Raw genomic sequence first — 24,810 nt, 5'->3', positions numbered from 1 at the left:
TTGTTATTTGGTTTTTAGGAGCATTAGCAACTAAGGCCATATTGCTCGGGGATATGCGGTGGTCATTCCCTGACCATTCCGCATCCTCCTTATTTGGTGGTGACGGGCTCGAACACCGGTCTAATCAAGAAGCATGTGCTACGCACTGCTTCTTGATTAGACCACCTGGCTACGGAGGTGCCTATCCACCAAATACGGAGGATGCAGAAAGGTCAGGGAATGACCACCGCATATCCCGGAAGCAATATGGCCTTAGTTGCTAATGCTCCTAAAAACCAAATAACAAACAAACAAACAAACAAACAAACAAACAACATCTAAGGTAAAGAAAATATAAAACTTGATTCCGTATACATTTGGTTCATCACAATAAGGTGCCATTGCATTTGTCTAGAATTTTTTTAGCGAAACACAGCATCACTTGAGTTCAGCAATGTTCCCCCACATTCACCAAATATGACACTGTGAAACTTTCTTTTTCTGCTTTCCAGATGAAAAAATGAAAAACCCCCAAAAGAATGTGGGTTTAATGACATACAAACAGTATGTAGTAAAAAGGTGGCTTAGCTTTCATCAATTTTGAAATTGACTATCCAGAAATCTTCCATGAGTGGGAAAAACCTAGGCTAAGTGTGCAGACATTTCTAGATTACCTCCCCATTCTATCTAACAAAAAAAAAAAGAGAAAAAAAGCCAATTAATTTATATATTTTTACTAATGACTTTACACAGATTGTTCATTTACCTACAAGAATACCAGACAATCCTAACCATACAGCCAACACGCTTGATCTTTTTCTTATAAACAACTCTGCTAAGTACAGAATTGAAGTGAATGGTCATTTACACACCTCAGATCACAACTTGGTGATTGTCTCTTCTCCGATGGAGCCTTCATCCCATGGCTATTCCCAACCTCGTATTGTTTTGCATTACAAGAATGTAAAATGGGATGACCAGTGAGATTTCCTTTTTTCTTTTCCTCGGACGGATTACTGTTTCAAAACTTCTGATGTCAATGTTTGCTCAGATCGTGTCAGTGAAATTATTCTTGTAGGAATGGAATCCTTTATCCCACACTCCACTTTAAAATATTGTCCTTTATCTAAACCTTGGTTTTCCAATAAGGCTGTTCAAGAGAAGAATGTTGCATATCGTAATTGGCTTGTTTCCAATTCTTCAGTTTCATTTTCTGCCTACACCAAAGCTTGCAACAATTGTAAAGCAGTTATTAATCAGTCCATACTAGATTTTGAACAGGCTAAGAGAAGAAAACTTGCTTCTTGCCCTAAGGGTAGCCGAGCATTCTGGTCTCTTGCCAAAGCTATTGGCCGCAACTTTTGCCCATCTCTGCTCCCACCTCTGTCAAAACCAGATGGTTCTGTTGTCACTTCAGCCAAGGATAAAGCTGACCTGCTAGCATCCCATTTTTCTTCCAACTCACATATTAATGATCTTGGTAAAACGCCTCCCATGATTCCTAGCACACTCCATTCAATGCCTCCTGTGGTCTTACGTCAAAAGGATGTCAGAAGGATTTTGACGAATCGTGATGAAAAGAAAGCTCCAGGTCCTGATGATGTTTCTCCACTTGTTCTCAAAACCAGTGCTTCTGAACTTACTCCTGTTCTTTGCTGCCTTTTTTCACTTTCCTATTACAAATGTGTTTTTCCTTCTGGTTGGAAATATGCTCCTATCCAGCCAGTTCCTAAAAAGGGTGACAAATCCCTCCCATCCAATTATCGTCCCATCGCAATTACTTCTACTCTTTCTGAAGTAATGGAGAAATCAATTAACTGCCAACTCTTAAACTACCTGGAAATTTTCCATCTGATCAACGATCGCCAGTATGGATTCCGTCAGTGTCGATCCACTGGTGATATTCTGGCTTATGTTACCCATTTATGGACAAATTCAATAGAAAAGTTCAGTGAAACACAAGCAGTTGTTCTTCATATCTCAAAGGCTTTCAATCATGCTTGGCATAAACAAGCATGATTGAAAGCCCCTTCTAAACAAGCTTCCATCTTATGGTTTGCCATTAGTTATTCAGTTTTCTCTATGATCACTCACTGAGGGTGATGGTTGATGGCTCTGTCTTCTAACTTCTCCACTAATGCTGGTGTCCCCCCCAAGGTTAAGTTCTTTCCCCCACTCTTTTTCTCTTGTATATTAATGATCTTCTTCCCTTGACTGGAAATCCTACCCATAGTTTTGCCGATGATAGCACATTGCATTCCACTTTCCATTTTGAGAAACCGTGTCCTGCTCAATCAGCTTCAACTTCTCGAAAATCTGCTACCAATTCCTTAAATGCCGATCTCCAGGTAATTCTCCAGTGGAGCAAAGACAACTTAGTTGATTTCAATCCTTCTAAAACTCAGTCTTGTCTTATATCTCACAAAAAGGATTCTTCTGCTCCTATGCTTATCTTTGGTGACACTCCAATTTCTAGGCAAGTTGATATATCTCTTTTGGGGATTACTCTGACTTCTAATTTCTCTTGGCACAAGCACATTAAAAATACTGCTTCCTCTGTATCTAAAAAACTTTGGTTTTCTCTTTCACTCTCAGCATTACTTTTCTTCCAAACAGCTGTTCACTCTGTACAAATCCAAAATCCCCTCTACCATGAAATATTGTTCCCACATCTGGGGCAGTGCCCTCAAAATCTCTCTCAGGCTTCTAGATTCCATTCAGAAGAGGGCAGTTAGGTTAATTAATGACTCATCTATAACAGAGTTTTTCCACTCACTGTCTCATAGACATACTGTTTCTGCTGCATGCCCTTTCTACATATACTTCCATGGGCATTGTTCTTCTGAATTGGCTTCTATAAATCCCATTCTCTCTCTCTCTCTCTTTCAAAACAGTCCGAACACATGCCACCACCAGCCAACATCCATTTACTGTCTGACTTCAAACTCATAGAACGAACTTTCATCCTCCTCGTTTATTCATTCAACTGTCATTTTCTGGAACAACCTTCTTTCATATGTATTTCCTGAAAATTAGTTTACAGAAGTTCAAGTTTAATGTCAATAAATATCTTCTCTTGTCTTCTCAACCTCCAACCCAAGCACAGTACTAAGTACTATAGCTTCTATTACCTCTCATGTTTTTGGAGTTTTCATAAAAAATATATATATATAATAAAATTATATACATATATAAGCATCTTGCCTTGATCTTTGTAACATCAAAAGGGAAAGAGTATATCAAACTTGATTCCATATACATTTATACCAAAAAAAGTATTTATCTAGTAGCAACACTGATATTTCTTTTGCTTAAAAGTATCTCTTTTCTTAAATTATATCAACAAATTTTTCCTCTACTAAACAGACCTTCAGTGGTATTAGAATGTTGTTCCAAAGGAAGACCCGTGAATACATGACATGTTCAGCTAACAGATTTAGATGATGATGCAACAGTTGCAAAGTGGACATTTTAATATTGAAAAGACTTTAAGGCCAAATATATGATGTAACAATATAACAATGTAATTGCCTTGATCTTACTGATGGTAGTCACCCTTGCACCATAAAAATGAAAATCAAATCTTACTGATGCCAATTTGTTTAACTCATCATTAACATAATAACTATCTAGTCAGATGTTCATTTAAGATGTTTATACTTACTTTGTATTTGTTTGTTTAAAGGGCTTCCATAGCCAAGTGGTCTGGAGCGGGAGTGCAGTAGTACATGCTCTTTGAGTAGACCGGGGTTCAAGCCCCTGACTGCTAAATACAGTTGATCTGCCAACACGCACTGGACCAGCATGGCAGATTATGGTACATTTCCCTCAGCATGAATTGTTGAGGAGGCTTCCATCCTGCAGTGGGTTGATAATGGCTGCAGTTTATTATTTTATTTTTTTTTTTTTTGAACTTGATTAAATAAACATACAGCTGTTCCCCACTGTTCACTATAGCACTATTTTTTGCTATCCTCCCCCAGAGCTGCACTTTAAATTGACTTTTAATTGACAGTGGGGAATTAAAGAGAAATGGCTCAAGTTACTATACATCTTTAAAGTCAGTGCTCAAATGTAATGTAGTCCAGCTAAAATTTAAATCCTCCAAAGCATTTCCACTTCATGACAAGGAGAAATTTTGAAAGGTATCTGTTTATTAACCAAAATGTTTTTTGTGTTCAAGAGTAATTTAGATTTCTGTGTTAATTTTTGTAGCTATTTGTACTGGCAAAAGTTTCCTGTATTCACAGCTGTAACACTATGGTCACATGGCATCACTTCTCGCATATTACAAATACGGAGAATGTGGAAACGTCAGGGAATGACCATCGCATATGGCCTTAGTTGCTAATGCTCCTAAAAACCCAACAACAAACATCATATTACAAAAATATACCTTGATACATCCTCCATCCCAGTGGTGTATGGGAAAAGTAATGCCTACTCGGTAGTTCTAATTAATTTAATGACGTGTTGTTTATAAAACTTGTCTTTAGGAACTGTCATTTCCTGACAGGGAGTTGCATTTAGCTGAAATTAACTTCCTTTGTTTTTAAACTGAAAACAATATTGCGTCACTCAATAACAATGTTTATAGTTTAGTTCTGGCTTCCAGTCAGTTCCTGTGTACACATTGTGTCTGCATGACTGATTTTAGTTTACTGTATAGGTAGTTTTAACTCTCTCTGTCTTTTTTTTTAATGGTCTCAAAGAGTGAGTAAACCAGACAGTGCTAATAACACAAAAAGAATGAAAAGCCAGCAGAAAAGTCTTTAGAAATTAAACTGAAGATTCTAAAAAGACACTGGATTCAGATCTGCACTAAATTTAATTGCTTTGAGTAAGCTGAAAATTATTTATTTATTGATTTATTTATTCAGTATAACATTAACATTAAAAGTAACAGTACGGCAAGCTATTATTATAAATGTAAATATAGTATACATATAAGGTTCTGGAAAATTTAAGATAAGTTTTCTTGAACATATATTGTATATACTGCCTTATCATTAATATTTGGACACTTGCCTTTAGACAAAAAAAGAGATGTATTGTGTCATTTAATATTTTTTGCTGAAACCTTTTGCTTTTATGACAGCTTCAATCTTTGCAGCATACTCTCAACCAGCTTTTTATAAATGTTAGGTGATATGTTCCTCCACTTGACCTTTAAGGCAGCAACCAGTTTGGCTTTGTTTTTTGGGCAATCTCGGCGTGCACATATCCGGCGATCCAATACATCCCAAAGATGCTCGATAAGGTTCAGATCAGGACTCTGGGCTGGCCAATCCAACTTTTCCACACTCATGTCCTCAAACCACTCTGTTACGACCCGAGCAGTATGGCATGGCCCATATCTGTATCTTGCTGATACAAATATGGGCCTTCCCCGAAGTATTGCCATAATGTTGGAAGTGCATAATTGTCCAGGATGTCCTGTATTAGCACAGCATTCATGGTTTTGTCGATAATGAGTAATGGGTCCAAGCCAAACAATAAAAAGCAGCCCCATACTATGACACTGCCTCCAACAAACTTCGATGTTGGGAGGATACAATCAGGAAGGAACTGTTCCTCTGGCATTCGCCACACCCAGGAACAGCTATCAGACTGGTAGAGTGCAAATCTCGACTCATCTGTCCATAGGACTGTTTTCCACTGCTCTACAGTCCAGGATTCATGCTCCTTACACCATGTTAACTGGAATCTAGCATTTGTTGAGGTGATCAGTGGCTTGTGAGCAGCTGCACAACCACTGTAACCCATATCATGGAGTGTCCTTTGTATTGTACTAGTGCTGACATTGATCCCAAAAGCAAATTACGATTTGGCACACGCACAGTTCTTTGCAGAATTCTCTTGTCCCATTCTGTTAGTTTTTGGGGTTTAACAGGCCATTTTTTTTTTGGCAGATTCAGTCCCATTCCTCTTCCATTTGCATATGATGTTGCTAACCATTGACCTAGGGATCCCCAGAGTGACTGCAATGTCTCATGTTGTTGTTGTTGTATGTTTCACGGCGCAACGGCAGCTATAGGCCATTATGTGCCAGCAATGTCTCATACAGAATGCTTGCTTATGTGGCATCCTACTATCATTCCATGTTGGAAGTCTGTGGAATGTGTCATCTTGCATTCCCACTTTTGCAATTGTCTGTTTGAAGCCATTTGCATATTTATAGCAGGTTCTGTGATGTGTTGCATGCATAGGACCTGTTTCTACATCCACGGAGGGGTGTCCGGATATTAATGGTAGGGCAGTGTATATGTTTTATTGCATAATTTAAGTATTTAAAGTTTATAATTTAAATGTTTCTGCTACATTTAATATTGTTATTTAGAGAACTGGCACCTTAAACTCAGCAGAAACACCAGTCATGCCAACCAATTAAAAATTATTTCCTAACAATAAATCTACCTCCCCTTCTTCCCCATTTAATGCAAATTCATTTAGTGCATGGTTTTATGGCCCCAATTAAGAATGCCTATATTGTAATTGTAAAAGATATCTTTGTTATTTATTCATTCATATTATATCCTCCTGTGCACTAGCTTTTGCATGTTTTGATATTGTCACAAGCTGCAAAAAAAAAAAAAAAAAAAAAAAAAAAAGAAAAAAGTTACAATTATTAACAGGAAACAGTAAGAACATAATATGGTGCTCTGACACAGATCTGGCGATTTCGTAACCTGGGAGACACTGTTGCGAGTTGCCAGGTGATAGCTGGCTTTCTGTAGTGTTCAAAGAAATGCCAGAATGGATGCTCAAAATGACGAAAGTTTTAAAATAGTTGGAATAATAAGTTATAAGTCTAAATGTTCCAAAGTAACCCAAGTTACTGTAGTTCTTTCAAGTAAGTGTCCAAACATCAAGCAAGTGGTAATATACAAAGAAGTCACATAATAACCAAATATGTCATAACTCACAAACTGTCATACATTGAGCCTGGCTGATAAAGGGAAGCCTTTCTTCACTTTTCACTTAAATGTTAACATAACACTTTATGTCAATGAGAGATTATGGGAGTGAAGTTAAAAAATATGTAATTGATGATATTGAAATTTCACGATTATTTAGAGAAAAAAAAACTTTCTAGCCTAACGCCAGTAAGGTTCCTGGGGTTGATGTGGCATATACCTCATAATTTTAAGGGAGGAGACAAGTGAGTGCATTGAACCATTAAGGTTAATTATGAGAGCATCGCTGGACTCAGGAGAGAGATATTCAACTGGATTGGAAAAGGGCCAGTGTATCACCAATACCTATACAGAGGTGGTTCTAATAATGTGGCAGGAAATTACCAACCGGTCAGTCTAACTTCAGCAGTAGGGAAAATCATGGAGGCAATGATCAAGGGTGGAATCCAGGATCATTTGAAAAGAAATGGAATTCTGAAGGATACGCAGCATGGTTTTGTAAAGGGAAAATCATGTTTAACACATCTGGTTAGTGGTTATCTATTTTAACAGGGTCACTCGTGAGCTGGATTTCAGAAATAATTTCGATATTGTTTATATGGATTTCAACAAAGCATTTGACTCAGTCACACATGAGAAGTTACTTTATAAGCTGGAACAGGTTGGAATCACAGGGAAAAACCCTTAGATGGATAGCAGGATGGCTTCAGGGCAGGAGGCAGATGATTGTGATTAATGGTTATTCCTCAAATTGGGTTACTGTAAGAAATGAGGAGTTCTCCAAGGATCAGTATTGGGAGATCACTGTTGTTTTTGATTTAGACTTATATACATCCTTCCTCTTAACGGGACATGGATCTCTTAATGAAAAACTATGTCATTTTGGTCTTTCTAGAACGGAAGCTTGTCAATGCGGGGAAAATGAAAATTGGAGCCACATTTTATTTGAATGTCCACTGTATAATGACTTTAGAGATGTTCTTTGTTCATCAGTTTCTACACTCTCTCATGGGCATGAAACTTTGCTGGTGGGAGACAAGAATTCTTATGTTTCTCTCCAGCAGTTTGCATCTGATGTTTTCACAAGAAGAATTAGTTATACGGCTAAGAATAATTCTATTCCTTTGTCTGGTGGAGCTACTCAATAGGGAGCAACATTCCCTAAAAATTTATTTATTTTTTTTATTTATTAATTTTTTTATTTATTTATTTTTTATTATTATTATTATTTCATTTTATTGTTATTATTTCATTTTATTTTATTTTTTTATTATTATTATTTTATTTATTTTTTTAACACCACAGGGAAACTGTTTTTTTTTCCCCCTCTGGAGTGGGCCCCCAGAGGAATCGGCCCATCTTTTGCCAACATCAGGTGGGTCAGAGTCTCGAATTGAGACAGTGCGAGCTCCACTGAGACTGGCTCACCTTCCCGTGGTGTGGACGAGTACCCAGAATCATCTGTCCAGGTGACTGATGATTCTGGGTAGCCAAGCGGTCAGACAACAACAGAACACACAAACATACACTACTTATTTCTGGCCCTTCTACAGTGGTACTGTTCTTCACAGAGATACGAGGAGGAGGAGATGAACTGACGTTCTAGGTGCCGCCCATTACAAAAACACATGTCCACGTTGTTTTTGATTTTCTTAAATGATGTAGATAAAGGGATAGAGGGCATGATGTCTAAATTTGCAGTTGACGTAAAGATTGGTAGAGTAGATAATGATCACTGCCAAGCACAGCTTCTTCAGAGTGACCTAGATAGACTACAGGGATGGCCAGAAAAGTGGCAGCTATGCTTTAATCCAGCAAAGTGCAAGGTCTTACATCTGAGGGACAGTAACCCCAAAATAACTTATACACTTGGTGGAGTTGCAGAAGTGGAAGAAAGGTCGGATATGAAGTTCTCCAAGCATTGTAGACAGGTTGCAAGGAGGGCCCATGGTGTCCTATTGAACATTTGCTAGCAGAGATAAGGAAGTCATAATCCCATTATATAAGACTATTGTTAGACCACAGTGGGAATACTGTGTTCAAGTAGGGAGACCACCAAAAAAAAAAAAAAAGATATTGAGCTTCGTGAAAGGGTCCAGAGACAGGTAACTCACCTGGTGAGATTGGCAAAAGGACATCCTTATGAGGAAAGATTTTGAATATGTGGGTTGCACAGCTTGTAAACTAGGCACCTTGGAGGCAATTTGATCAAGGTGTTTACGATTCTGAGAGGCAATAGTAAAATGAATGAAGATGAAAATTTCACAGTTATGATCCTTGAACTAGGGGCCATAAATTCAAGTTATAGGGAAAGACGTTTAGGATTGCAGGAAGTTTTATTTTAGCCAGCGAGTTATAAGTTACTGGAATAAGTTACCTACATGGGTGGTAGAAGTTGTCTATTTTCTTTTCCCTTATTATATTTAATTATTTATTTTTTTTATTATTTATTTATTTATTTTTGGCCAGTGCAGCATGGGCCTTGGCTTCCTTGCAGCATACTGCCATTACTAATATTAAGTTGGAAATTTGAGTATTTGATAGTACCCTTTTAGAAGCAAACTGTTGTTTTTGCTACCTTAACATAGCCAGAGAGGTCATGAAGGCTGTTTTATGAAGTTAAAGTCTATGATTTCTGCAGAATACCACTGCTGCCTTACTTGAAGTTTTTGTAGAGCTCATAAAGCTACTAATATAAATAAAAAAAAAAGTAAAGGAAATACACACGGAAATATATATAAATTTCTTATAAATAAGTAGAAACCATAAGAAAAACATAAGTCCCTTCTTTTAAATTTGAATGTGTGGATGTTCTTTCATAAGAGGCTATTGAAGAAATATGTTAAAAGTACATTGCAAGTGAAAGGAAGATATCTCAAAACTTGACTTTTTGTGATGAATTCATTTACTTGCTCGCAGGCAATCTAATTTAATTATCTGAAAGATAAAATTTGGGTTTTTTTTTTTTGTTTTGAACACATGCAGTAACATTAACTCACAAATTGCCATACATTAAGCCTGGCTGATAAAGGGAAACCTTTCTTCAATTTTCACTTAAATATTATAATCAGTTCTTTTAAAACCTTTTCTTTAGCTTGCATCAGGTTTTACAATAAAACTTAAACCTCCAGGTCTATTTTGTTTTGTATTTCATTTTGGTTTTTGATTTATTTTCCCCCACCCAAAATATTCTCATTTGGTATTATGGTTGTTTCTCTGATTAACTGTTTTCAAGACTATGCTGTATACTGCAGGAATAAGAAAGGTATCATTCAGGGATATTCATCATTGGAGTGCTTTCAAGGCTTTCTTCTATCCTTCGGTCCCCACTGGGTAAGTACTTTACAAGATTCTGGTTTGTACAGCATTGAGTTATAGCCTTTCAAACCCAGACCTGCTGGTGGGAGGGTTGGGATTTTGATACAGACCTTGTTGTTCCTGATAACAAGAAATCCTTTTTTATTCCAGTTAATTTTATTATATCTTTTATCCTTTTGTATTTTGTTTCACAAATTCAGTCACCTTTGAAAACATTAATGGGAGAGCAGATCTCAGCTAGCTCTAATATGCTTTTTTAAATGCTCCTTTTACAGCAAAAGAAACAAGTACAACCTTGAAATCTGAATTGTAACATGAAATTTAAATATCTGTTATTTACACATTAATAACTATATGATTTTCACTTACTTTAACAAGATTACTTTTAAAACGACCTTTATGTCCATCAAGTTGTCCTTCACACCAGTCCCCATCTAACCAAGAAATATCACTGATCACATCTCCTGGACATAATGTTAGCTCATCTTCATTTGTAGATTCCCACGGTTGTTCAACAATAGCATCTGAAAATTATATAAAATGAATCTGTGAATCCTAACATTAAAATATTTATATTAACCTAATGTGATTTGTTTATTATAAAAAAATTAGCACATATAATTTTAAAAAAATTGATAATCTGCTCTAACACAAAAATCAAAATTCAAATTCAGTGGAAATTAATCTCTAAAAATTTGTAATTATCTGTCTATACATTAAAAGTTTTCCTCCTAGTGATATTTATTCAAGCCAATGGGAGAAGAGGGCAAGGCAATTGTGTCACTACTACAAATGCAATTAATTATTGACAACTGCCTCCATAATGTTCATCAACCTCGTGCGCATGATTCTCTGTTTAACATTTGATGTTCCACTGTAACGTTTTTTGTATATTAATGAATATTGTATTTGTAAATACTGTGGTTTAGCATTTTGTAAATATTTTAAATATTTGTATAGTTAGTAAATATTTTAGTTAAATATTTTAGTCCCTGCTCTTTGGGATGCAACAATATTCCTCATGTATTATGGAACCTGAAGGAAAAAGGCCTTTTCCTAAGTGACCTTTGTAAACGCAGGTAAATAATTACATAGTGATATTGGCTGAAGTCCAGAATAGTGTACACTGGCAAGCAGTTTGATGAAAGCGAGGAAGGTGGTGATAATTGACAGGTGTGTTGGCATTCGAGGTGAGCGGACACGCTTCGTCAGGGCTCTTCGGTTTAGTGGATTGGATTACTGTTGATTATTGCTTTTAAATATTTGATTTATTTAGTATATTGTTGGATTATTTTGTTATAGGTTTTCCTGTAACAGTTTTATTTTTATATTATAGATATCATTTTTTAAAGTTAATTTTCATTGATATTTAGCTAATTTTATAATGGTAATTACGAGATCTGCCTTAAACACGTCACAGGGTATCGTGACTCACATGAAAATAGCCGATGGCGATTTACATGTGAGTCGTGATTTAATCCGTTGCGGAACCTGTGGAATGTTTTCCAAGGTCGACCTGGTGACTAACCACAGCTCATCTGGGGATTCTTTTCTTTGTGATCGATGTAAGGAGTGCACTGATCTTAAATTGCAATTTGGTGCACTGATGGAACAATCTGAGTCACTGAAAAAATGGGTGCTTGCCCTCGAGAATAATGCATCTGGGAGCTCGTCAGGGACTCAAGGCTCCAACAATCTACCAAGTGATGCACTCCCGATTCGGGCTCAAAACAGAAAAACCAAGTGCAAACTACTCTGGTTCAAAAGGAATTTGTTTTATTAGGAGACTCTATTGTCAGGGAAACGGGGAATATTTTTTGTAATAAGGATAGGTGGAGTCGAACCAGGGTATGTCTGCCGGGAGCAACTATTAACGATATCACCAACAGATTGTCAGATTTTAAGGGGGGTAAAGAGAATATTATTATTCATGTGGGGACTAATAACATGGCACCTCCGTAGCCAGGAGCAGCAGTGCACAGCACATGCTTCTTGATTAGACCGGGGTTAGAGCCGTGACCACCAAATACGGAGGATGCGGAAAGGTCAGGGAATGACCACCGCATATCCCCGGAGCAATATGGCCTTAGTTGCTAATGCTCTTTAAAAAAAAACAAAAAAAATAAATAAATAAATAACATTAAATGTACATGATCTGATGATTTGCTGGAAAAATACAGGACCATGCTGAGGAAATATAGGCCGCGATAGCCTAGTGGTCAGGCACACAGGTGCACAAGTACACATGCCTTGAGTGACCAGGGTTCAAGCCCGTGACTGCTGAATACGGTGCTGTTTATTGTACAGTATTATGTCTATCTTGTGAACTCCTCTGACCATTTGGTCATCCCGGAGTATAAACAGAAAATTTATTTTTTATTAAATGCCGCAAGCTAGGCCACAATGACTATGTGTCTGCAATTCTGCCCAGACACGATAGGAGGGATTATATGTTAAAAGCCTTGTGGATTAACTCAAAACTTGAAGCACTCCGCAAGGCTTTAGGGGGGAAATTTCTATCAGCTTGGCCCACATTTGTAGGTAGAAGAAATGTGTTTTGTAGAGACGGGACACTTAAAACAAAGGTGGTGCAAAAGTCTTTGCCAGTATTATACCTTAAAGGTTCAGGGAAACTGCTAGTTAGGGGGTATGTGGGTAATACTGACATGCATTTATCTGATAATATTGGTCAAAGTAACTCTTGCACATACCTCAAGAGTTCTTATGCTTCCCTAACTGGACATATTATCTAGATGTTCAGGGGGCAGAAACGTTTCAAGTGAACGGGCAGCTAATAACAGGGAAGAGAGCCTAAAAACTTAAGGGTTGTTTAAGGTTTGTTAAATATACAAGAACAGTAAGTCTTAATTGTTTATATAGTAACATTAGAAGAGTCATCAATAAAATGAGCGAATTCGAACTGCTGGTTAAAACAAGTAACGTGGACATAACAGGGCCTATGGAAACGTGGTGCCACCGGGAAATAGGGAAAGATGAGTTTCAGTACAGCTTGTATAATGTATTTAGGAAGGATAGGATAGATAGGAGTGGTGGGGTAATGCTTCTTATCAAAAGCAGCCTGTGTGGGACGATAGCTTTCCCAGATTCAGACGTTTCACATGCTAGTATAGAATCTGTATGGTGTGAGATAGTTGGAAAGAAAGGTATAATGCGAGTAGGAGTAATCTACAGACTAGGTGATTGTGAAGATTATGATAAAAGCCTCTATATGCAAATGGAATGGGCAAGTAAGCATCAATGTCTTATTATGGGCGATTTCAATTTGCCTCTAATTTATTGGAGAAAATCAGAAGGAAACTCGACAGGTGGAACAAAATTTTTAAATCAACTAGATGACTGTTATTTATATCAACATGTCAAGGAAAGTACTAGAGAAAGAATATCCTAGACCTCATCATCACCCATGAATCAGATGACATAATAGGGCTGACAGTAGAGGAACCAGTAGCAGGAAATGATCACGGAGTTCTACGGTGGAGGATGAAGAGAGAGGTAGCAGTAGCAAAAGGTAAAGGAATGGGTTATAATTTCAGAAAAGGAAATTATGATGCCTTAAGGTACTACATGGCCTCTATTAACTGGGTAGATATCGCACAGAGAACAAATACAATTGAACTGGGGTATGGTTTTAAAACAATCACAGACGCCTTGAATGCGTATTTACCATTAAAAAAATACTCCACGAGGAGGGTTCCAAGTGGATGAATAGTGAAGTTGCTACATTACTTGAGCAAAAAAAGGTGGCATGGAAAAGTTACAGAGCAATAAAAAGTATTGTAGCCTATAACAGATACAAGATGATCTGTAATAGAGCCACAGAAAAAGTTTGACAGGCAAAGGCAATATGAGAAATCACTAGCAAACAGAGCGAAGAGGGAGGGAGGGATAAGGAATTCTTTACATATATAAATGCTAAGAGCAGGACAAACCAGATCAGACCTTTATGTAAGGGAAAGGGGATAGTATTAAATACACCACTGCAGATGAACTCAACAGTTATTTTGCATCGATATTTACAAATGAAAAACCTTTTGTGGCAATGGGAAATTGTGGGAGCGAAGTTGAAAAATATGTAATTAATGATATTGAAATTTCGCAAGATTATTTAATGAAAATAACTTTCGAGCCTACAGGCCAGTAAGGCTCCTGGAGTTGATGGAATATACCCTATAATCTTAAGGGAGGCGGCAAGTGAGTGCATTGAATCATTGAGGCTAATTATGCGAGCATAACTAGACTCTTGGGAGATTCTGTTGGATTGGAAAAGTGCCAACGTATCTCCCATACACAAGGGTGGTTCTAAGAGTGAAGTGGGAAATTATCAACCTGTCAGTCTGACTTCAGTGGTAGGGAAAATCATGGAGGCAATGATCAAGGGTGGAATTCAGGATCATTTGGATAGAATTGAAATTCTCAAGGATACTCAGCATGGTTTTGTAAAGGGAAAATCGTGTTTAACAAATCTGGTTCGCTATTTTGAAAGGGTCACTCATGAGCTGGATTTAGGGAATAATTTTGAAATTGTTTATTTAGATTTCAACAAAGCTTTTGACTCAGTCCCACATGAGCAGTTGCTTTATAAGCTGGAACAGGTTGGAATCACTGGGAAAATCCTTAGATGGATATCAGGATGGCTTCAGGGCAGGAGGCAGAGGGTTGTGATAAATGGCTATTCCTCAGATTGGGTTGATTTAAGAAGTAGGGTTCCCCAAGGATCAGTATTAGGACCACTGTTTTTTTTAATTTTCATAAATGACATTGATGAAGGGATAGAGGGCATGATGTCTAAATTTGCAGATGATGTTAAAATTGGTAGAGTAGTTAATGATCACTGTCAAGCTGAGCTTCTTCAGAGAGACCTAGATAACCTTCAGGAATGGTCAGTAAATGGCAGCTATGCTTTAATCCAACAAAGTGTAAGGTATTACACCTGGGAAACAGTAATCCCAAAATAACTTATTTACTTGGAGTTCAACTAAACCCAGTACTGGAGGAAAGGGACTTGGGGGGTCACGATACGGTCAGACACGAAATTCTGAGCATTCTAAACAGGTTACAAGGAAAGCCCATGGTGTCCTATCGATAATCTATCGAATTTTTTCAAGTAGAATTTTTGCAAGTAGAGATAATTCCATTATATAATGCTTTTGTTAGACCACACTTGGAATACTGTGTTCAAGTATGGAGACCACACCTAAAGAAAGACATTGAGCTTCTTGAAAGGGTGCAAAGACAGGTAACTCGCCTGGTGAAATCGGCAAAAGGGCGTCCTTATGAAGAAAGACTTCGAATATGTGGGTTGCAGAGTTTGGAAACTAGACACCTTAGAGGAGATTTGATTGAGGACGAAATTTTCATGATTATAAATGATGCTAGAACTAGGGGACATAAATTCAAGTTACGGGGGAGATGTTTAGATTGGACTGTAGGAAGTTTTATTTTAGCCAGCAAGTTATAAATTACTGGAATAAGTTGCCTACATAGGTGGTAGAGGCTGACAGTTTGGGGAAATTCAAAGGTCATCTGGATAGTACATTCGGGTGCGTGAAACGCATAGGATAATAGGTTTAATTTCCTTTTCTTTTATTAATTATCAGGTTTTTTTTTTTGTTTTTTTCGGGGTTTTTTTTTTTTTGGCTGGTGCACCATGCGGCCATTACTAATACTAGGTGAAGGCACCTCCCTTTTCTGATTGTTTTGTGTCGTCGAGGAGGGGACTTAGCTTAGGTAGGGTGTTTATCCCTTCATCCCACTGTTTTTAAATTGGGAACTTGTTTTCCCAATTTAAAAACAGTGGCAAATTGTGTGGGAAAACACCCTAGGATGGGTGGGGAAAGCAGTGGCATCTGCCAATCACTGCTTTGTTCCTGTCCGTTTGTTGAAATATGGGAGTCAACTTGTCAATCACTGCTTTCTCACTGTTTTGCTTGCCGCCATGTTGAAGGGTGTACACTGTTCTTGAGATTTACTGTGATATTATTCGGCCTTCAGAATGCCATGCACTACAAATGCACAGGTAAATAATTACATAGGTCATTTCCTGATTAGATATCGACCAGTGCATTTATACAGGTGTGTCTTTTACGTAGAAAAGATTTTACCTCTACATTTTATGTAGAAAAGCGTACACGGGGTAGGAGAGCAGGGGGCAAGAAAACATCAAGTTTTCTATGTCTGAAACAAACTTTCTCACAAAGTTTTGAACATTGGCATTTGATGTTTGTTCATACTTCAGAGCGTAACAGTTTGGTACAGTCAGTACAAAAACTCATTTGATCAAGCGAGTATGCATGCATGAACCAGTTAGATTAAATTGAAGGTGTGATCAAAAAAAAAAGTTTGGAGACTGACTCTGTAGCTTGAAATCACATCATTATGGCAATTATGATTTGTCACAATGTTGGTCACTCATATAGACACAGTAATGCATGAATTACCCATTTAACTACAGTTACAATTACAGAAAAGTGCAACAAACACTAAGAAAATGTTAAAACAGCTTTCAGAGAAGATACCTATAATTTTCAAAATAATCTCCACTCTAGCCACTCTTCAACTTCAAAAATCAACTGCTCATGTTGGTGTTGTGATCAGGAGTGATCAAAGTTCAACTAGCTGCAAAGTTGTGACACTAGTATTTCTTATAGGGCATCTCAGTCAATTTTAGCACAAGATTTGTGAATGGTACGCATTTAAACCAAGTTTGTGCCTTGCATCCTCACTGATGATCAAGGGAGCAGAGAGTTCTCAATGTCTGGATATTCTTCAAAAAAGTGCTACTGTTGACCCATACTTTGTTTCTGCCATCGTTACTAGTGACAAATTGTGAGTGTATGGCTCTGATCTGGAAACAACAGCTGTCTTCCGAACAGAGAACTCAGTCTCCTTCAAGGTTACAAAAAAAATCTCAATCAAGTGAAGATTATGCTTATCATATTTTTGACTCATGGGGTATTGTTCATTATGAATTTGTTCTGCACATGGCCAAACCAGGAAACACTACAAAACAGTTCTATGATAATTATGCAGTTTCTGTTCAGAGAAAATAACCAGGAAGTTAGCATTCACAGAATTGGCACTAGCATCATGACAATGCCCCTACATGCTTGGCACTTTCTATTCAAGAATTCTTTTGTAAAGCACTTCATCATCATCTCCCATACTCATAAATTTAGCTCTGTAGTTCACCTCCTACCAAGTTCAAAGTTCCCTTGAAAGGTCACAGATTTAAAACTGAGGAATACTTCCAGAAGTTGCAGATCCATTTGAACAGCCAATAAGCGTCACTATTTCTTATATGTTAGTACAGTCTCTTTTTTTTTTATCACACTTTGTATATCTAAAGATGTTCTGTAGCTTCTATATTTCATATGTTGAAATTACAGGATTTTGATTTGATGCGGAGTGAAAAAAAAACCAACAACTTGATTATAGAAAATGCATTTTAGCCATTCACTCCCGAGAACTGCTCACAAATAAAATAAAACTATGTCAGTGTAAGAATGCACTGCTAATTTTGATGTCTGCCAGTCATAAGATATTTATCCATTTTGCTGGTGTAGTGAATTCCTTTATTAATATATCTGTAACCTTAAGGATAGTATTTATCTTTGCCTCTGTAGCATGTGCTTCACTGAAGTGAAACATTTTACTTGGAAGTAGCAATAACTAGTAATAATGTCACAGTTTAAAGTTGTAAATGCCTGTTTTTGCCGAGTTATTTACATTTATAACATAGCATTGAGGAAACAGTAAAAAGAAAGAAGCTGGAGGTATATTTTAAAAATGAAGATGAGAATATATGCAGTACAATTGCTGTAAAGTTTTTTAATGTCTAAACATTATATTAACCTTTTTTAAAATTTTTATTTGTTTTAAATAAAGAAATAGTCTGGTCTTAGTAATGAGTATATACTCCTCTTTGCTTATGTAATGCACAAAAATGTGATTTTTATCAGGTTCAAGTAAGTTTTAAGCTCCTCAAGTACAGTTATCCTGGAAGAGCTCTATCAAGTTTCCAAAAATACAATTTCTATACATGAAGAAAGAAAGCACATTTGCATATCATGCATGAGTAGTAGTAAGTTTGAAGAGATGGACCTAAGGTAAGACATTTTCACTTTAATTTGCAGTGGGTGAGATTCTTTCTGATTTAAAACATGCAAGAGAAATGAGTTTTGTTTCAAAAAAAAGTTAGAACCCTTGTTATAGAATTTTTTTTTAGATTTCTATAGTCATTTCGGGTGGGGGGGGGCAGAAAACTGAACTTGCAATAATACTGGATTTTAAATTCAACATTTTCCAAGTGCATCTACTTAAGGAGTATGAGGAGCAGTATGAAAGTAATGCCTATTTTTTTCCCCAGAAAACTTAATTCCTACAACTACACCTCTATATCAATTAATCCTCAATCATTAATAAACACACTATTATTTTTCCACAAAGTCACCATCAGTTGATATGCACTTCCACCATCTGAGTCAGACACTATATTCCAATCCTGTAAAAGTCAATCTTGCTCCGGAGGACTTAGTGAACACTGTGCTTGAGCTAGTCATCATCCATAAAATGGATTCCACAGAATGCATCCTTCAGCAGCCCAAAGAGGTAATAGTTGGAAGCAGAGGCGGATTTAACGGCGGGCGCACGCCTTGGGCCCCAACTTCTGAAGGGGCCACGCAAAACCCCAACAAATTAGTTGAACTAATATGTTCAACTGTTAGTTCAAAACTTTGTGATTATTATTATGCTATTATTAATTATATTGTACATATATTATATTCAAATTTTATTGGAAATAAAACATTAATAGTACATAATATTTTTTATTTATTTAAAAAAATGGTTAACATGTATTTTTATTTTCCCTGTCTCTCTCTTTTTTTTAAGGGGCCCAATATTTTCTTCTGCGCCTGGGGCCTCAACCGACCTTAATCCGCTACTGGTTGTAAGGTGCAAGATCCAGGATATGAGAGAGGTGAGGAAGAACTGCACCCCAGTTCTGCAATGGCATAGTGTACAGACTGGTATGGGGGTTGTGTGTTGTCATGGAGAAGAATCTCATTAAGATTTTTGTCCGGTTGAACTCTACGGATGCGGGCTTTGAACATTTCTACATATCAATCTGAGTTGATTGTGGCGTGCTCCAAGAAGTCCACAAGCAAGACCCCATCTTTGCCTCAAAACACTGTCGTCATGACTTTACCGACAGAAGGCAGTCTTTTAAAGTGTCTTACCCAATGTCTAACAGTATTGTTGAACAGCATAAAACGTTTTTGAGACACGTATGGATTTCGATAGGCATCACTTCTATTTTGGTAAGAAATTCAATCACCACTCTTTGCTTGATACATATATTATTATATTATATAATATTATTACATTATACATATCAAGCAAAGAGGCGACTGAATTTCTTACCAAGATAGAAGCGACGCCTATCGAATTCCATGCGCGTCTCAAAAATGTTTATGGTGACAATACTGTAGATGTGAATACAGTTAGACATTGGGTAAAACACTTTAAATATATCTGTCTTTAAATATAACTGGTCCATGTGCTGCACCCACAAGAACAATCGCAACACCACTCACTATGGTGAAACTAGAGACCTCTAGTGACCACACAAAATGATGTACGGTGCCACATTTGAAAGCAAAAAAATTATGAGGCATTACTTTCATACCAGCCTTTGTATACAGAAAATTGTCACTTAGGAACAAAGTTCTTCTGTCGTTAACCAAGGTATACCTATACCACAAGTATTTTGTAATCTACAATTGTTTAAGAGGGTAGTAAACAAAACATTATAGTGAACAAAACAGATCTACAAGTATACTTTGCTTAATGACAGGGATAAATTTTTGAAAAATGAGCCATTAAGAAATGTGATTAAGTGAACAGCAATTTTCTCATATATTCCAATATTATAATGGTACACGCATTCCTTGAAAAATAAAAACTAGGTAGTTCACTTGATTTTTTTTACTTCTTCCACTATTAATACAGTAATAGTAAAGAAGTAAACTCCTTTGCATAACAGCAATAACACAACTATATATAACATCATAATAATAAAAAAGAAGATTGAAATTTTTTGGATCATTGGTTTATTTAATGTGGAACCACCCCATTAGGCCTATAATACTGGCAGAAAAGAAAATCATAATATCATCTTTTAAGGGCACAAAAGGTGATATTGTTGTACACGTTGGCACTAATGATATTAAGAGTAGGAGACCGGCGGAATTACTTAACAAGTACAGGTCACTGTTGGAAAAAAAGCCGTGAATTAGGGATAAATTTGAAAATGTCTGCAATTCTGCCCAGACACGATAGGAGGGAGTATATGATGAGAGCCCTGTCGATCAATTCGGCCCTGGAAAGACTGTGCAATGCTCAAAGGGGTAGAATTTTTTTCAGCTTGGTCTGTACTTGTTAACAGGAGAGACTGCTTCTACAGGGATGGGATACACTTAAATAGAAAGGTGCAAGAATGCTTGCTGATGCTACGAGGCAGTGTTAGGTGGGTCGGAAAACTGCTAGATTGGGGGGATACAAGAACTAATAGATTAACAGTAGCCACTGAATGAATCAGGTTAAAAGGAACAATTGAAATCAAAAGTAAACAAAACACCCCTGAAACACATCACACCATATGAACTGGCACATTATGACCCGTGTAGTCCATGCACAATTAAACCTCAATACAAACAAACAAACCTCTTTCATTTCTTTCACCAATTCCAAAATTTCCTATAGTTCCCCTTTCTGCACTGTTTTGTCTCTTTCCAACCTTAGCATTGAAGTTCCCCATAATGATAGTTTAGTGGGTTTTCTGCTCATCTAGAAGACTCAATATTGGTGTACTTATCTTCAACCTCTTCATCATTATGACTCAAGGTTAGTGCATAAATCGTTATAACTTTTAGCTTGTACCACTTAGAAATCCTGAGTAGTAGTCTTGACACCCATGGTGATGTACTTTTGAATTCCAAAATGTTTTTTATATCTTTATGGACCAGAAAGCCAACTCTACCTTCGCTCCTTTCACTGTTTCCATTGGTGTACAGCAGATTTCCACTCGATAAACTTATAAGTGATTCATTTCTTCTTCTTCTTGTTTCAGCCAAACCGATGATATTCCAATTCACATTTTCTAATACCTTTTCCTGCACTAATATCCTATCTTCACCGATGAGCGATCTTACGTTGTAACAGGCCAAGTTCAGTTTCTGTGCATGGCAGTCTGGTCATACTCAGAGATTCTTAGCACCCTCTACTTCCACTCTGATCCTCTCGCTGCCATAAGAGGGTGAGTGAAAGCCACTGCGGACTCAGGGCCATTTGTTTCGTCATGCTGTTATGTGCTGAAGGGTTTGGTCTTTTCCCCTTCACACTGACCAGGCGTCCTGAAGAGAACCATTCTACATGTTCATTGCCACCTAAGTGACATAACAGGGCTTACCATCGAGGTGCGCATGAGTGAATTTCAGGGAGGCAGGCCAACTGGACTTCTCCTAAATATTCTGAAATAGAAAGATATGGGATCCATTAGTGTTTTAATCTGAGTGTCTGATAACACACAGAATGGATAATCCCCTCTAAGTCCCCATAAAAAGATCAAACTGAGTCCGCTAAAACTAAGGTAGAAATAAATTAATTTGGTTTCCCATATACTGTAATAATTATAATCAGTTGGTATACATCCAAGTTCAATGTTGAAAAAAAGCTGTGAATTAGGGTTGAATTTGAATGTGTCTGCAATTCTGCCCAGACATGATAGGAGGAAGTATATGAGAGATTTGTCAATCATTTCAGCCCTGGAAAGATTGTGAAAGGAAGGCTCAAGGGGTAGAATTTTTTTTCAACTTCGTCTGTACTTGTTAACAGGAGAGACTGCTTCTACAGGGATGGGATACGCTTAAATAGAAAGGGTGCAAGAATATTTGCTGATGATATCGAGGCAGGGTTAGGTGGGTCGGAAAACTGCTAGCTTGGTGGATACAAGGACTAATAGATTAACAGTAGCCACCAGCAGAGGTGAAAGTGATTCTTGCACTGCTTCTACTGGAATGAGCAGCAGCCTGGAAAACAAGATGCAGGATATTTCAGACTGCTGGGAGTCGTTGCGGTACAAGTAAACACATGGGTTGTGTTAGGGTAGCTAAGAATAGGAACAGGTGCATGTATACCTGTGGTACACCAATACTAGGAGTTTGGTTTTTGGCCATAATCTTCCGGGGATATGCGATGGTCATTCCATGACCTTTCCGCATTCTCTGTATTTGGTGGTCACAGGTTCGAACCCCGGTCTAATCAAGAAGCGTGTGCTATGCACTGCTGCTCCTGCCCACCTGGCTATGAAGGCACCTAGGTGTTTGGTAAATAAATTTCATGAATTTGAGGTATTGCTCAAAACATCAAAGGCAGATATTGTTGGGATATCAGAGACGTGGTGTCACACAGATATAAGGAATGCAGAACTGGAATTTGGGGAGTACAATATGTACAGAAAGGATAGACAGGATAGGAAGGGAGGAGGGGTTATGCTATTAGTTATGAAACACATAAAATCCAAGGAAGTGAAGCCAGTCGAAATCGCTGGACGGTGCAATGTCGAGTCAGTTTGGTGTGACATAAGCATTGGGAGATCAAAATTGAGAGTAGGAGTGTGCTATAGGCCTAATGACTCTGATGAGTATAATAAGAAACTGTACAGGAAAATAGAGTGGGCCAGTAAATCAGAGAGTCTTATAATGGGAGGATTTTAATTTCCCAGATATTGACTGGAATTTGTGGGTTGGTCACTCACACACTAGCAAGGCTTTTGTAGATTTATTGGATGATTGTTTTCTACATCGGCATGTTCGGGAGGCAACTAGAGGGAGTAATACTCTTGATCTTATTATCAGTAGTGATTCTTCATGCATTAAGAATCTGCAGATAAAGGAACCACTAGGTGGCAGTGATCACAGTGTGCTGAAGTGGGATTTACTCAAACAGGTAACTACCATCAGGGGTAAAGGGAAGGGTTTTTGCTTTCGTAAAGGCAACTACTATGGTCTGAGACAGTATTTAAATTCTATTCAGTGGGACCAACTGATGATGTTACCAACAGCAAATTCGAAATGGGAAGCATTTAAAGAACTTATCTTGGAAGCTACTAGGCTTTACATACCAACTAAGAAATATTGTTCAAGGTTTAGTCCTAAATGGATGTCAGATGAACTAATGAGACATATGGCAGAGAAGAAAAATGAATGGAATACATATAAATTAATGGAGGGAGTATACGATGAGAGCCTTGTCGATCAATTCGGCCCTGGAAAGATTGTGCAAGGCTCAAGGGGTAGAATTTTTTTCAGCCTGGACTGTACTTGTTAACAGGAGAGATTGCTTCTACAGGGATGGGATACACTTAAATAGAAAGGGTGCAAGAATATTTGCTGATGCTATCGAGGCAGTGTTAGGTGGGTCGGAAAACTGCTAGCTTGGGGGGAGACAAAGACCAATAGATTGACAGTAGCCACTGGCAGAGGTGAAAGAGATTCTTGCACTGCTTCTATTAGAATGAGCAGAAGCCTGGAAAACAAGATGCATGGTATTTCAGAGACTGCTGGGAGCCATTGTGCGGTACAAGTAAACACATGGGTTGTGTTAGGGTAGCTAAGAATAGAAACATGTGCAGGTATACTTGCGTGTACACCAATGCTAGGAGTTTAGTAAATAAATTTGATGAATTTGAGGTATTGCTCAAAACATCAAAGGCAGATATTGTTGGGATATCAGAGACGTGGTGTCACACAGATATAAGGGATGCAGAACTGCAATTTGGGGAGTACAACGTCTACAGAAAGGATAGACAGGATAGGAAGGGGGGGGGTTATGCTATTAGTTAAGAAACACATAAAAACCAAGGAAGTGAAGCCAGTCGACATCGCCGGACAGTGCAGTGTTGAGTCAGTTTGGTGTGACATAAGCATTGGGAGATCAAAATTGAGAGTAGGAGTGTGCTATAGGCCTAATGACTCTGATGAGTATAATAAGGAACTGTACAGGGAAATAGAGTGGGCCAGTAAATCAGAGAGTCTTATAATGGGAGATTTTAATTTCCCAGATATTGACTGGAATTTGGGGGCTGGTTACTCACACACTAGCAGGGCTTTTGTGGATTTATTGGATGATTGTTTTCTACATCAGCATGTTCGGGAGGCAACTAGAGGGAGTAATACTCTTGATTTGATTATCAACAGTGATTCTTCATGCATTAAGAATCTGCAGATAAACGAACCACTAGGTGGCAGTGATCACAGTGTGCTGAAGTGGGATGTACTCAAAGAGGTAACTACCATTAGGGGTAAAGGGAAGGGTTATTGCTTCCGTAAAGGCGACTACGATGGACTGAGACAGTATTTAAATTCTATACAGTGGGACCAACTGATGATGTTACCAACAGCAAATTCAAAATGGGAAGCATTCAAAGAACTTATCTTGGAAGCTACTAGGCTTTACATACCAACTAAGAAATATTGTTCAAGGTTTAGGCCAAAATGGATGTCAGATGAACTAATGA

The 24,810-nt window shown here is 37.6% G+C and overlaps 1 protein-coding gene across 1 annotated transcript in view; it reads right to left on the bottom strand.

Moving 5' to 3' along the window:
- The window catches only part of LOC150091374 (SH3 domain-containing kinase-binding protein 1-like), a 393,836-nt gene that overhangs the window by 353,864 nt on the left and 15,162 nt on the right, over nucleotides 1-24,810 (bottom strand). Inside the window, exon 2 of the mRNA XM_090383547.1 lies at nucleotides 10,584-10,738. Within this exon, the coding sequence (XP_090239673.1) occupies nucleotides 10,584-10,738 (155 nt within the window). The remainder of the gene's footprint in view (nucleotides 1-10,583; nucleotides 10,739-24,810) is intronic.

Source organism: Mastigoproctus giganteus, chromosome 1 (assembly GCF_048544385.1).
Source record: "Mastigoproctus giganteus isolate SK-2022 chromosome 1, ASM4854438v1, whole genome shotgun sequence".
In the NCBI taxonomy this organism is placed as follows: domain Eukaryota; kingdom Metazoa; phylum Arthropoda; class Arachnida; order Uropygi; family Thelyphonidae; genus Mastigoproctus; species Mastigoproctus giganteus.
The sequence above is the reverse complement of the archived record's forward strand: the minus strand, read 5'-3'. Positions and strand labels throughout refer to the sequence as shown.